This window comes from Zingiber officinale, chromosome 5A, assembly GCF_018446385.1.
Source record: "Zingiber officinale cultivar Zhangliang chromosome 5A, Zo_v1.1, whole genome shotgun sequence".
NCBI lineage: Eukaryota > Viridiplantae > Streptophyta > Magnoliopsida > Zingiberales > Zingiberaceae > Zingiber > Zingiber officinale.
In genome coordinates, this window is record NC_055994.1 from 141649254 (window position 1) to 141661645 (window position 12392).

The 12392-nt window shown below is 33.8% G+C and overlaps 1 protein-coding gene across 2 annotated transcripts; it reads right to left on the minus strand.

Annotated features, from left to right (window-relative positions):
* Positions 1–489: 489 nt before the first annotated feature.
* LOC121982153 lies at positions 490–10889 on the minus strand. Of its 2 annotated transcripts, none has more exons than XM_042535075.1 (2): positions 9506–10889; positions 490–937 (listed from the first exon to the last, which is right to left on the minus strand). In XM_042535075.1, exon 1 carries the CDS (start codon positions 10785–10787, stop codon positions 9516–9518), a length of 1272 nt encoding a protein of 423 aa, XP_042391009.1. In that variant the 5' UTR covers positions 10788–10889; the 3' UTR covers positions 490–937; positions 9506–9515. The 2 variants fall into 2 exon arrangements, with proteins under 2 accessions (XP_042391009.1, XP_042391010.1); XM_042535076.1 differs by lacking the exon at positions 490–937 and adding an exon at positions 5614–5883.
* Positions 10890–12392: the final 1503 nt, after the last annotated feature.

A 12392-nucleotide genomic window follows, 5' to 3' on the forward strand; every position in this document is an offset into this window, starting at 1 on the left:
AGATGCAATCTCAATTTTTATTCTAATATTCTTATTTCTTATCTTGCCTATCGTTGTATCTTCACATATTCATCTTAACATGCTATTTCTACGATTTTCATCTTATACTTTGTACTCGAGTTATAACTCAATATATCTACATATAATATAATAGTTCTAATTGTCGTTTTATAGAATTTTTCTTTAAATTTAAAGATACTTTACAACCTCAAAGAACACATGACACTCCGTTTTAACAATTTTTTTTATATTTTATATAAGATCTCTCTCAGCTTCTCCACCCTTTTGTAAAAATAATCTCAAATATTTATCTCATTATCTCCTATCTTAATAGTCATCTTATTACATCTAATACGGCTAAATTCAAATTTTATATGTTCTATCTTTACTTAAAAAAATTATTTTCAATGGCTCCTACCAAGATTTAAGTTTAATATTTACCCCTTTACGTGTCTTATCTATAAAATAATATCATCCACAAATAGCATATATCATGATAACATATCTTGAATGTGTTCAATGAATTTGTTCATAATTAATACAACAAGATAGCTTTAATTTAACCCTATCTTCATGAGAAACTTTTCGATTTGTCAGTACATCCAAATAATAGAACCATAAAGTAGTATCAATTCTATAAAGTAGAGATACCACTTTGGACTAAAGTTCCAGGAAATTTCCGGTGGAGGCCCCCTTCTAAACTTCTGACTTGTATATTAGCTTGATAGTTGTAATAGAAGATTCACAAAGCATGCCAAATCCAACATATATATTTTGTTTCATTAAAAGGCAGTGATTACCTTCTTGGGCACAACGCGAATAGCTTGTCAGGTTGGTTATGGGCAACTGAGGTAGGTAAACGTCCATTTTCTCCAAAGATATATCTCAAACATCAACCAATCTATGTTGAGAAATGAGAGTTTATGTGCCAACCACTCTGCATTAAGGTACCAGAAGATTTTTAGTAGAGAAGAAAACAGATAAGTCTAACAAAGGAGGGCTCTAAATATACACTGTTTTACTCTCCGAAGAGCCACAGGTTTATTTACTTCCCTACTGTACATTATTGATTTACTAAGAAGAGTTTGCATTAACTTGGAGAAACTCAACACTAGAACTCATATCATGTCAATTATTAGTGTTGTGGAACCTTTCTATTCATCAGAAATATTTCAGTTAGTGGTTGCAAACTTAACCAAAATATTCCTTCTCCAGTTAATTTCTTTCTTTCATTTTTCCCATCAAAATACTTTCAGTGGGCAATGATCCATCAATAATAATAATAATAATAATAATTAAAAAAATCCAGAGATCTGACTCCTAAAATTTGGAACACTACAAACCAATAGATGTTTTTAGGATGGTAACCAAACACTCATGTTTTATTACTTTACAAGCCCATAACGCGAAACAAGTGCAATCCTTTGATATCCTTTTTGGGAACCATATATAATTACTTATAAAATAATTATAAAAACATCAAGTGATTGTTGGAAGAGGTTGTCAAACATAATTAAAAAGATCTCACATAGGCATAACAACTATTTATTATGGAAAATCAAATACTCAATAACCTCTATTACATGAGGTTACTAACTCACATCCCCTTATAGTTGACACATTGTTTTAGAATGATACCTGAGACTTCCTAATTTGTCTTAAGGAAAAAAAAAGCCAAATGTTACACCTCCATATATCCTTAGCCACATATCACATTTGTCTTACTTGTAACTGAAATTGTTATCTATGCTTAGAAGATTATTTATCCAAAATTTTTGTGCCTTTTAAAGAAGATACACTCAATACCCTCTTTACTAAACTAAAATATCAACAAGGTCCAACTTAACTAGAATTATTTGAATAGTTAAGTAAGAATTTCAATGTCCAATATACACCCTCAAGCTCCTAGACTACAATAGATAGTCGACAACTCACATCACCCTCTAGCTTTCCTGTGAACTATTATTTTCATAATTGAACTTTCTAGTTTATCAATACAAAAAAAGAAAAAAAAATCAAGTAGTTGCCCATTTGGACAGATGAAAATTACAAATAAACATGTCAAGTATCTTAGATCTATTAAAAAGTAAAAAAAAAACAAAAAAAAAACAGAGCAATAGTCTAGAAAATGTTTTATGTAGTACATATGCAAGTGCACACATACTTGAATATGCTTATGTACATCCAACAATCCAACTGACAGATAATAATAAACATATTATCATAAGGCATATTTGTCCTAATCATTTAGAATTGACTGTATAATATTTATAGATGTGTTAGACAATTTAATTTAGTTTTCATAGATTTTAGAGTTTATAAAAGTGTATTTTGGCAGATCAATTTATTTAGGAAATAAGTCAGATGAGATAGTTTCAAATTTGATAAATATAGAAAATAGAAAATTATTCAAGTTCAATCCAGTACAGTGACATTATTCCTTTCTACGATACTTTAATTCATTTCTACTTTTGTTTGGGTTGAAGCCTTTAAAAGGGATCTCAATCTCCCGTGTATTAATTATTTTGTCTGGGTTGAAGCCTTTAAAAGGGATCTCAATCTCCCGTGTATTAATTATTTAGTTTGGGTTGAAGCCTTTAGGAAGGAATAAGAATTTTTCTTTCCTCCTTTCCAACATCCTCCGCTCAAATTCCCAGAGGTGGCACATCAATAGAACGACTTATCCACAAGGACTCATAATACCTCTTTGCTTCTTCTCGACTACACTTGCTCTCGATCAAGGTTGAGAATACCGTTCCGTGCCGCCCGGCACGGACGGTTTTTACCGTTCCGCCGGGCGGCCGAAACCGGCACGGGAGCACCTCCCGTCTCGGCGCCGCCGGAGGAGACGCGGGACGCCACACAGAAGGCGTCGCGCGCGACGCCTTCTGCGGCGCCGATGGTGTCGCCGAAAGCGTCCGGCAAGGTAGCCGGACGCTTCCGGCGACCCTTCCGGCGCCGCCGGACGCCTCCCGCGGGATCGCCCGCGATGATCGCGGGCGATCTCGCGTACGCCCTTTTTTTTTTTTTTTTTTTTTTTTTTTTTTTTTAATAATTTTTTTTTTTTTTTTATTTATTTAAACAATTTCTAAGGGGAGTTGGGTTATTTTTAAAAAGCTTTTACAAACCTAATTAAATTATCCTAATAAAATATATAAAAAATATATTTAAAATTAAAATAAATTAAATAAATTTTATTAATTAATATTCTGAAAAAATAATGTTTTAAATTTTATTTAAAAATTAAAAAAAATATAATAATTCTTATTTATATTCTAATATATTTTTTATTATTTTAAATTTCATTTAATTTTTAAAAAAAATTCTAAAAAAATTTAAAAAATTCTAAATTTTTTTAAAATTCTAATAAATTATATTTATATTCTGATTTTTGTTTATTTTTTAAAATTTTTTATTATTTAAAATATATATTATTTAATTATTAATTAATTAAATGAATAAATAGTTATTTTATTTATTTAATAATAATAATATTATTATTATTATTGTTATTATTATTATAGATACTTTCATTTTAATTTGAATTATTGTTATATCAATTCTATTTAAATAAATTTATTTTTAATTATTTTTTCTAATAATATTAAATTATTCAATAATTGAGAACTTATAATAAATCAATATACAACTTATTTTTATATATACCATAAACATATTTATCTTATAATTACTATAGATAAATAAAAAATACCGAAACTGAATCGGCACGGCACGATACGATACCGAAACCGTATCGTTCCGGTCTGAGACCGAAACCTCGGCACGGGTCGAAATTTTAAACCTTGCTCTCGATATCAATGTTTCAAAATGGTTAGCAGAGAAAATGCAACATTAACAAGAAAACACACTTGCAATCGCTAACATGTTTGTTTAATATGGTTGGCAGCCCCCAAGCTCCTACTTTATGGCCTACAATCCATCGGCGAATCACTCCCGAAAAGGGACTTTCTCCTTTGTCAATCACTGGAGGTCTAATAAGCTCAAAAATTAAAAGGATTATAAAGAGAGGAAAGCATAGAGAAATATAAGGTTTCTAATAGGTTTGACTAACATTATTTCTTCACTGCTCCTCCTTTTATAGCCTTTGAAACCTTTTTGTAAGTGTGTCTATTGCCCAACAGTAAATCGGTCCTTGCAATGCGACTGTTGTTGTGTAGCAATGGTTCCTTTCTTGCTCTCCACATCAAGAGTCAGTCAACTGGTAACTTACAATCAGTTGATTGCTGCAGTTAGTCGCTTAGCAAATCAACTAGTCTGTCACCATCAGTGGCACAATTGAAGGCCCACTTAGTACAAAGATTTTAAACCATACTATATACAAATATAAGTCCATACCATGAATAATTTAATGAATAATCAGATTATTCTAGGTTTTGGAAGAATCTGAGTCATTGAATTGAAAATAATAAATAATATAGGCCTAGGCATGTTAGGATGCACCTAGTTTTGAGAGACAATTGAACCTTAATACATTACTTGATTGGTTATTATTTTGATCACTATGATATAACCCCTTTTCAATGAGCATAATTTGCTAGAATCAAGCTCATTTGACTCCCTATGAATTTTGACAAAAATTAAGCCACCCATGGTTCAAGCTGAAATGAAAACTGGTTGGAAAATATGTTCTGCAAAAATTTATAAATAATTGCATGGTAAATTAAATTTTTTAAAACCATAGCTATCTAATATGAAATTTGTATAAAATTATAATATCAAGAAAGATACATCCTAGATTGTGTATCAATTTATGAGCAAACTTGCGTCAAAAGTTTTTTAAAAAGGCAGTTTATTTATTTTCAACTTTTTAGATGAAGCCTACTACAAAGTCATAGAGGTTAAATACAACCTGAAGCATAAAAAGCTTGTTTAGAATAAATATTGATGAGGCCAAAAGATAAAATGGTAGAGGATAAGGACAACTTGAAGCATAAAAAGCTTGTTGAAAATAAATACTATTGAGGCCAAAAGATAAAATGATAGTGAGCAAATACTACCCTACATTATATATTAGAGATCAAAGGCATATGAACTTAAGTAGAAGAACTAGAATATCTAAGACTGGCACACACTTTAAAGATAACACCCCTAGTTCACTTAAATTTGGTCCCTTTAAAACAAATAGAATGAATCATAACACAATTAATGTTGTAGTCTTACCTAGAGATATATCTATTAAGGAAGACATTTACTTGAGTACAAAGCTTAATATCAAAAGAACCTCTTCTCTTGATGGCTTGAACTTAATGATTTAACCTTTAAAAATCCTCTAATGACTTGACCTTAGAAGAGCTATTTGATGGCATTATCCTATAACAGCCTCATAATAAGTCATCATGATTATCTTATACTTTCCTAAATGACCACCTTCGAGAACCTTCAATGCTAATAATCATGATTTAGCTTATAATATAACTTTCTTATACTTTCCTAAATGACCAAAAACGCAAATTAAACAAAATCACTATCAAGAAACCATTTGAAATTTAACAAATCAATTAAGACTTCCTTGGGATATGTCCTTTTGTAGTTTATAGCTTCAAAAGTCATCACATAGAGAGTTTATTATCTTATCTTCTTGTCATTACACTGGAATTTCCTATGTGGATACTAGGAAACAAATTGTATCAAGCAACAATATTACAAGTAGCTAGGGATAAATTAGATAATTCTTTTTTTGCATTAATGAACTCAAATTATCACAATAATAAATATTACATGGGCCTCCAAGTCCTAACTTTTGGTGCCAAGATTTTTAATCCTTTGTATCATCATTTCCACACCTTATGACCACTATACAAATGCAAGAGCTATTCTTGCCCTGTAATCAATTGCGACATTCTCTCATTGTCAAAGAGATGGCTACAAAGGCAAAACATGTCAATGAAGTCAATTTTTAGTTCCTTAAAAATCAAAAGGCGAAAGAAGATACAACAATACTGTTAGAAGAAACAGAAAGATAATGAAGAAATCATGCAAAAAGTTGGTGAAGCAATTATTCCTTATACTTGGAAAAATGATAATAACAAAAGATTATATAAGAGTAAAATTCTCCTTGGAAGATAAAGGGAATCTAATCATTACAAGGTTAGACTTCGTAAATGCTTATTTGGTACATACTTTTATTTTGGAGAATAAGTTAATGAATGCATTTTTTTATTGGTAATTATTGCGTTTAGAAAATGAAGGGGAGGCTTGACGCAACAGTAAAGTTGTTGCCGTGTGACTTAGAGCCTACGGGTTCAAGTTTAGAAAACAACCTCTTATAAAGCATGGAAAATTGCATACAATAGACCCTTCCACGGGATTGGTGGGAGTTTCATGCACCAAGTTGTCCCTTTTAATTATTGTATTTAGAAAATAGAAAATCTATGCCAAATTTGATCATGCCCTATGTCCTTCTAGGTATAAGATTATTTCTTTACCAAAATATTTGAATTTATTTTCAATTTTATTTGAATTAGAGCATTTAAACAAGAACCAATATTAATAATCTTTCAATTTAATAATATTTCTCTATGAATTTTGTTCTCCATGTGAGAGTTCTCATTTCAATGTCGTATCTGTTAGTACCCCAAATAATTGCGGAGGAGATCGTTGGTATCCCAAGTGGTTTAACCACAGTTTCGAAGTTTGGGTAAATGAGTTTAAGTAACCTTACTTTGGTATATGATATGTGTATCTAAGTGTGCAGGACTTAAGAGTTGATACATTTAAGGGACGAGAGACTTGGTGGAAGAATACACTAGTGGAGCAAGAAGGAAGCATCGGTAGTGAATCAGAGGGCCCAATGCATTCAAGAGGTTAGAAGTTGATTGGAAGACTGCTTAAAGTAAGTTGTGGTGAGTTGAATTGACTGAACTTGTATTCGGGACGAAGGATGGACCTCAACTTAGGCGAACTCGGTCGTAGTTGACTTGAGTAAGAGTTCTAGGCGACCGAAATGAATCTGGTCAACCTATGCACATGATAATGTTTATCTTTGAACGGGTTTAAAGTTAGTTGATTCGGGAGTTGCGGACGACAGAAATTGGATTCGATCGATCGGATGGCTGCCACATCAACGACAATGAATAGAAGGAGAGTTGTTCGTGGATAAGGCTAAGGAGCTGACTCAGACTTTGGGTGACTAGAATGGACAACTAGATCATCCACGTCAATAGAGTGATTAGATTGAGGCAGACAAGGGCGGAGCCACCTGTTGATCTACCTGGGCTTTAGCTTGGGGGGCCCACAACCTTGTAAAGGAGGAGAAATGAAGAATGTGAGAGATAGAGTAAGAAAAAAAATTAATTACGTAGATGTTAGCCCAGGGGCATTAATTTTCTATCATCTTGGGTAGATTAGCCCGGTAGGTCCATCCATCTGGCTCCGCCATTGGAGGTAAAGGCTATAAAAAGACCAACAGACTCGAAGATAGGACCACCACACTCATATAAATCTGTTCAAATTATTGTTTCTTCATTAAGACTCTTATTCCTTAATTGTATTATTATCAATTGATGTACTAAGAGGTTTCTCCACCTTTAGTCTTTTACCAAAGTGGAGAAAAGTAGTGGACTTCGTGTGCGTAGACTTTGAATGTAGCAACCTAAGGGTTGTGAACTAAGTAAATTTGTGAGTCTTTTGGTGTGCTTGTTTTCATATATTTTATATACTAGCGTCTAAATACGTAATAAGAAAAAATTAGAACTTTTATTTGCACGTTCACTATTCATCCCTTCCCCTCTAGCGATCCCATCTTCCGCATCACACTATTAGTATCATTGTAAGAATTTTATCCTCCATTAAGCTCTATGCAATATTTTTTAGTAGTAAAACTAAAATTAATCAAATCAAGATATGATTTAGATTCATACTTATAGATTGAGACAATTGGGCTTAGAATCAACATTGGTGTTTTATCTAATCAATAAATAAATTGTCCTATAGTCTACATTGTTTTACAAAGTAACCCAGACAATCGCTTGGGCAATTTTGAAAAGCGATCATATTGCATACTTAATATGTGGTACCCTTCGCGTGAATGTTTGTAAAAATCTATAGAAGTCACTTAATTATCTTAGGCAAGCTCAAAGGGCTTAAGTGAAAATAACAAGCGGACACAAGTGGCTTTGGTAAAATTCTTCACATATTTCTCCTTAACTACAATTGCTAAGTGTAAAATTTTATGGTTATTTAAAACTTATTTAATTGGATATACATAATAGATTGTAATATTATGTACTTCTGTTTTTCAACTATTATATGTTTTCTTACAATAAATGATGACAAATTATATATCTTGAATTCACTTCATGTCACTTGTTTACTTGTGATTAATATATTTTGTTATAATATATATATATATATATATATTCATTGTTTATATCAATTTAATTATTAGTTTAATATTTTTTTATGCAGGCACAATATGTCCCTGATACTGTATATACATTATGCAGTGGATTAGTTGCTTTCACCTAAAACTATCTTTTCCAACTTTGATAATCTATAATTAATGACGAAGTCTAAACTCCATACTTTGTCACATACTTTTCTAATCTTTCAATTGACTTATATCCATCAGGCTAATTTTTATTTGTTCTATCAAGCTGATTTATTATTTCAACTGATGTTATTCGGAAAAGACTAGATCAACGTATTGATCTAATTTCATATTTTATAATGGAAATATAATTAACAAAATTAGATAAAATGAAATACCTTAGTTAAAATAAATGCAATTGATGCTAAAAGAAGAACTATTTTACTCCTTTTTTTTCAAAAAGGTATTTCAATGTTAATTATACTTTGAGAATCATTATGCATGATAAGTGTCAACCAAACCTATGGAATTATTTCAATTAACAATAAATACAAAAAATAAGTATTTTTTAAATAATTACTGCATCTGCACTCATATAACGTATATACATAATGTAATGACTCGTCCTTAAGTTTTTTAAAACTTTTAAAAGGGAGATTGATAAAAGAGACAATTAGCAAAATAAAAGGTTATCCATAGTTAAAATATCATTCTGTGTTAGAGTTTTGGCTCTCAACCGGAATAATATAGTTAATAACATGCGGACGATTGACACAATTCCAAGTGCATCATTCAGATCAATTTTACACTTTTAGTCGCCTTCCACTTAGTTTATTTACTTATAAAAATAAAATGTATAGAAATTAGAGAGCCAATGGAATTACAATTTACTATAATTTATCTTTCACATTAACCAGTATGCACTTACTATCAGCTAGATTAAAATATGACTAATTTGAACAACACAATGCCAAAAGATAACTAAGCTAGTAGTAGACGAGAAATCTTTTTCAAATATATTATCTTGAAACAAGAGAACCAAAACATAGCCAAGGGTAAAGTGAGTTGTTATCTGCACATACCATGACAGTTTAACTGAAGATAGTGCTCAGTTATGTGCACGAAGCAATGTAATTAATTCAGTGGTTTAAAAAATGCTAGCTTTCTTGTACTAACCTTTTGCTGATCAGATGAAAGGATCACTGTCCTCTTCCTCGCTATGGAAGAACAAATGGTCATTACTCTTCGGTGATCCAAAGATTTGAAATCCTTCACCATCTTCCACCACCTCCTCTGAGAAAGCTGAGGAGCCAAGAGTACCTAATCTGGAATTCCCAATGACGATCTCATCGACAATCAAGTCTAAATCAGGCATCTCATCCTCATAGAAACTCGAAGAAGAAAATGATCCTTGATCATTGTCGCTAAAATCGTCATAATCATCCATTTCCGAGAAGGTTGTGTTCCATCCTGACTGCAATAATTCTTCCCCGACCTCCCCATTCTCCACCCGTAGCCAAGGGACCCAAATATCAGCCTGGCATCCGAGAGCTGTCCGTCCATCCCCAACCACCACCGTCCTCAGATCAGCCTCCCTCGCCCTCCTGACCATATCGGAAAAATCTGAGTCGTCCGACACCAGAAACAACCAATCAATCCCACGCGACATCGAGTGTTGCATCTGCCTTTTGAGCGCCCAGTCCGCGGCCTGCGGTTTGTCCTCGACTGTCTTAACGAAGACACCTGCCCGCCGAAGCTCCGAAGCAAGGCCGTATCCAGTCTTGGGGGCAAGCAGAGACCGGGCAGCCTCCTCGTACTTGTGGTTCCCAGCGATGAACCTCTCCCGGTATCTCTGCCGTTTCTTCCCCTTGAGGGAGCGCATGCGGTCGAGCTTCTTCTGACGTTCGCGTTGGTGGAGCTGGCGGAAGTGCTTCTTGAGGTCGAGGTTCGTTCGACACTTGCGGCCGCAGACGCCGCAGGTGTAGGGCTCGGCGGGTTCGACCAGGCCTTTACGCTCGAGGACGTCAAGGTGGCGGCGCTCACGGCGCTGGTCGAGGGCCCACTGGGGGAGGTGGTCAAAGGCGTGGTGGTTGGCGTAGGCAGAAACCTCGAGAACGCGGCCGAAGAGTTCGGCGGCTCGGCGGAGGGCGAGGGCGGCCTCGTACGGGGGACCACGGGGCGGCTTGTTGTCGAGGTCCCAGAGGACGACCACGGTCTGCTGGCGGGAGGACCAGACACCGTCCCGGCCGCGGAACATGTCCACCTGCGCCGAGGCGGCACTGTAGTCGGGTGGATTGGAAGCGCAGGAGACGAGACGTTGTTGTCGGTGAGAGCGGGAGCGGAAGGCGAAGGGAAGGCGAGAGAGGAGAAGATGAAGCGAAGGAGGAGGACGAGGAGAGATAGTCCTAAGGGAGGCTGGAGGCGGTGGGAAGTGAGCGGCGGTGGCCGGAGGAAGCATATTCCTCTTTTATTCGAATATTACGGTAACCGCAGCACGATGACACTCGAAAGGCAGTTGAGTAATGCGATAGGGCAGGCAGGCAGGCGCTCGGTTTCTTTCTTCCATTCTTTTTCGATTTCCATTTATTTATTTATGTATTTGTGAAAACAACCTGATCTTTCAAAATTCTTTTTTTTTTTTTTTGAAACCATTTTTCAGCATTTTCTCTAAAATGCCTTAAAATTAATGAGAGGAATACCCAATATTACTTAATTAATGTTGAAATTTTTCAACTCGATAATTGAAATTTTATTTAGAGTGTAACGTTTCCTATTTTTTTATATATATTTTGTTTAAGTTTTATATTTTTTAAAAAATACTTTAGTTTTTTAGAGCAGTGATGATGGCCCCTCAAATTTTTAATGTAAAAAGTGTAGGGTATAAAAATAAAAGGTGAATGGGAGAAAAAGGAGGGCAACTACACCATCATCCCCAATATAAATACATATCTTTTGCCCTCCTAATATAAAATTCTTGGTTCCCTCCCATAATACCTGAAGACTTAGAGGGTGTTTGGTTGATGAGTTTAAGAATGAGTGAATGAAATGATAGTAAAAGATAGTGTTTGGATTGTGGGCTTGGGAATGACAATTTGAGAATGATTTTTATATTTATTGGAATCAACCAAATCTATATAACTTGGTGAGTTTCATTCCCATTTTCATTCTCATTCCACTTACTTTAAACTCATATCCATAGTCATTTCTATCATTTAACCAAACACCACCTTAATACATTTGTAGAAAGGATACCATATCTCCCATCTTTTTTTCCCATGACAATAATTTTACATATTGGAAGGTTATGATGAAATACTATGTTATGAACGAAATAGGAAATTAGCTGATCATCAAAATAAGCTTCGACCAACCAAGAGATTCAAATGATAAACTAGTAGGATTCAACCTATGGACCAATGACATAAAAAAACGCTCAAGTAGATACCAGAGTCACTACTATTATTCAATGTCCTCTAACTTAGGAGCAACTCAATAAAATTAGATTATTCACTCATGCAAAGGAACTGTGAACGAAGCTGATTGGACTCTATGAAGGATTAGCTCTGACTTAAGAACCGTCAAGAAAGACCTACTATCGAGTTAAGTGTAGAACATTCAAATGAAGGAAGGTGAATAAATTAATCAACTTCACGGAAGATTTAAAGAACCTCTACATCTATGCAATCAAAAAAGTAAGTAAAAAAATAGAGACTTGATTAATTATGCTCTCAAGGTATTTTCAATGATTATTTTATAGACATTTATGGTAGATACATATATAATGTTAACCTTGATCAAAGAGAGAAAAAGAGAAATTTATAATTTTGATTGTAGAAAAATCTGATAGCGTTAAGATAACGTCAAAATCAAAATCCAAGCCTAAACAAAAAAAAAAAAAAATCAAATCAAATTAAAGTATGATGATGAAGAAGATTTATCTTCAGAAGTTGCAAATATGGCAAAAAAAGATTTATCACTTTTTAAAAAAATTATGATATGATTTATTAGTTTAATCCTTTTATAATTCATATAATTTAGTATATCTTCTTTATTTTTTTTTAAA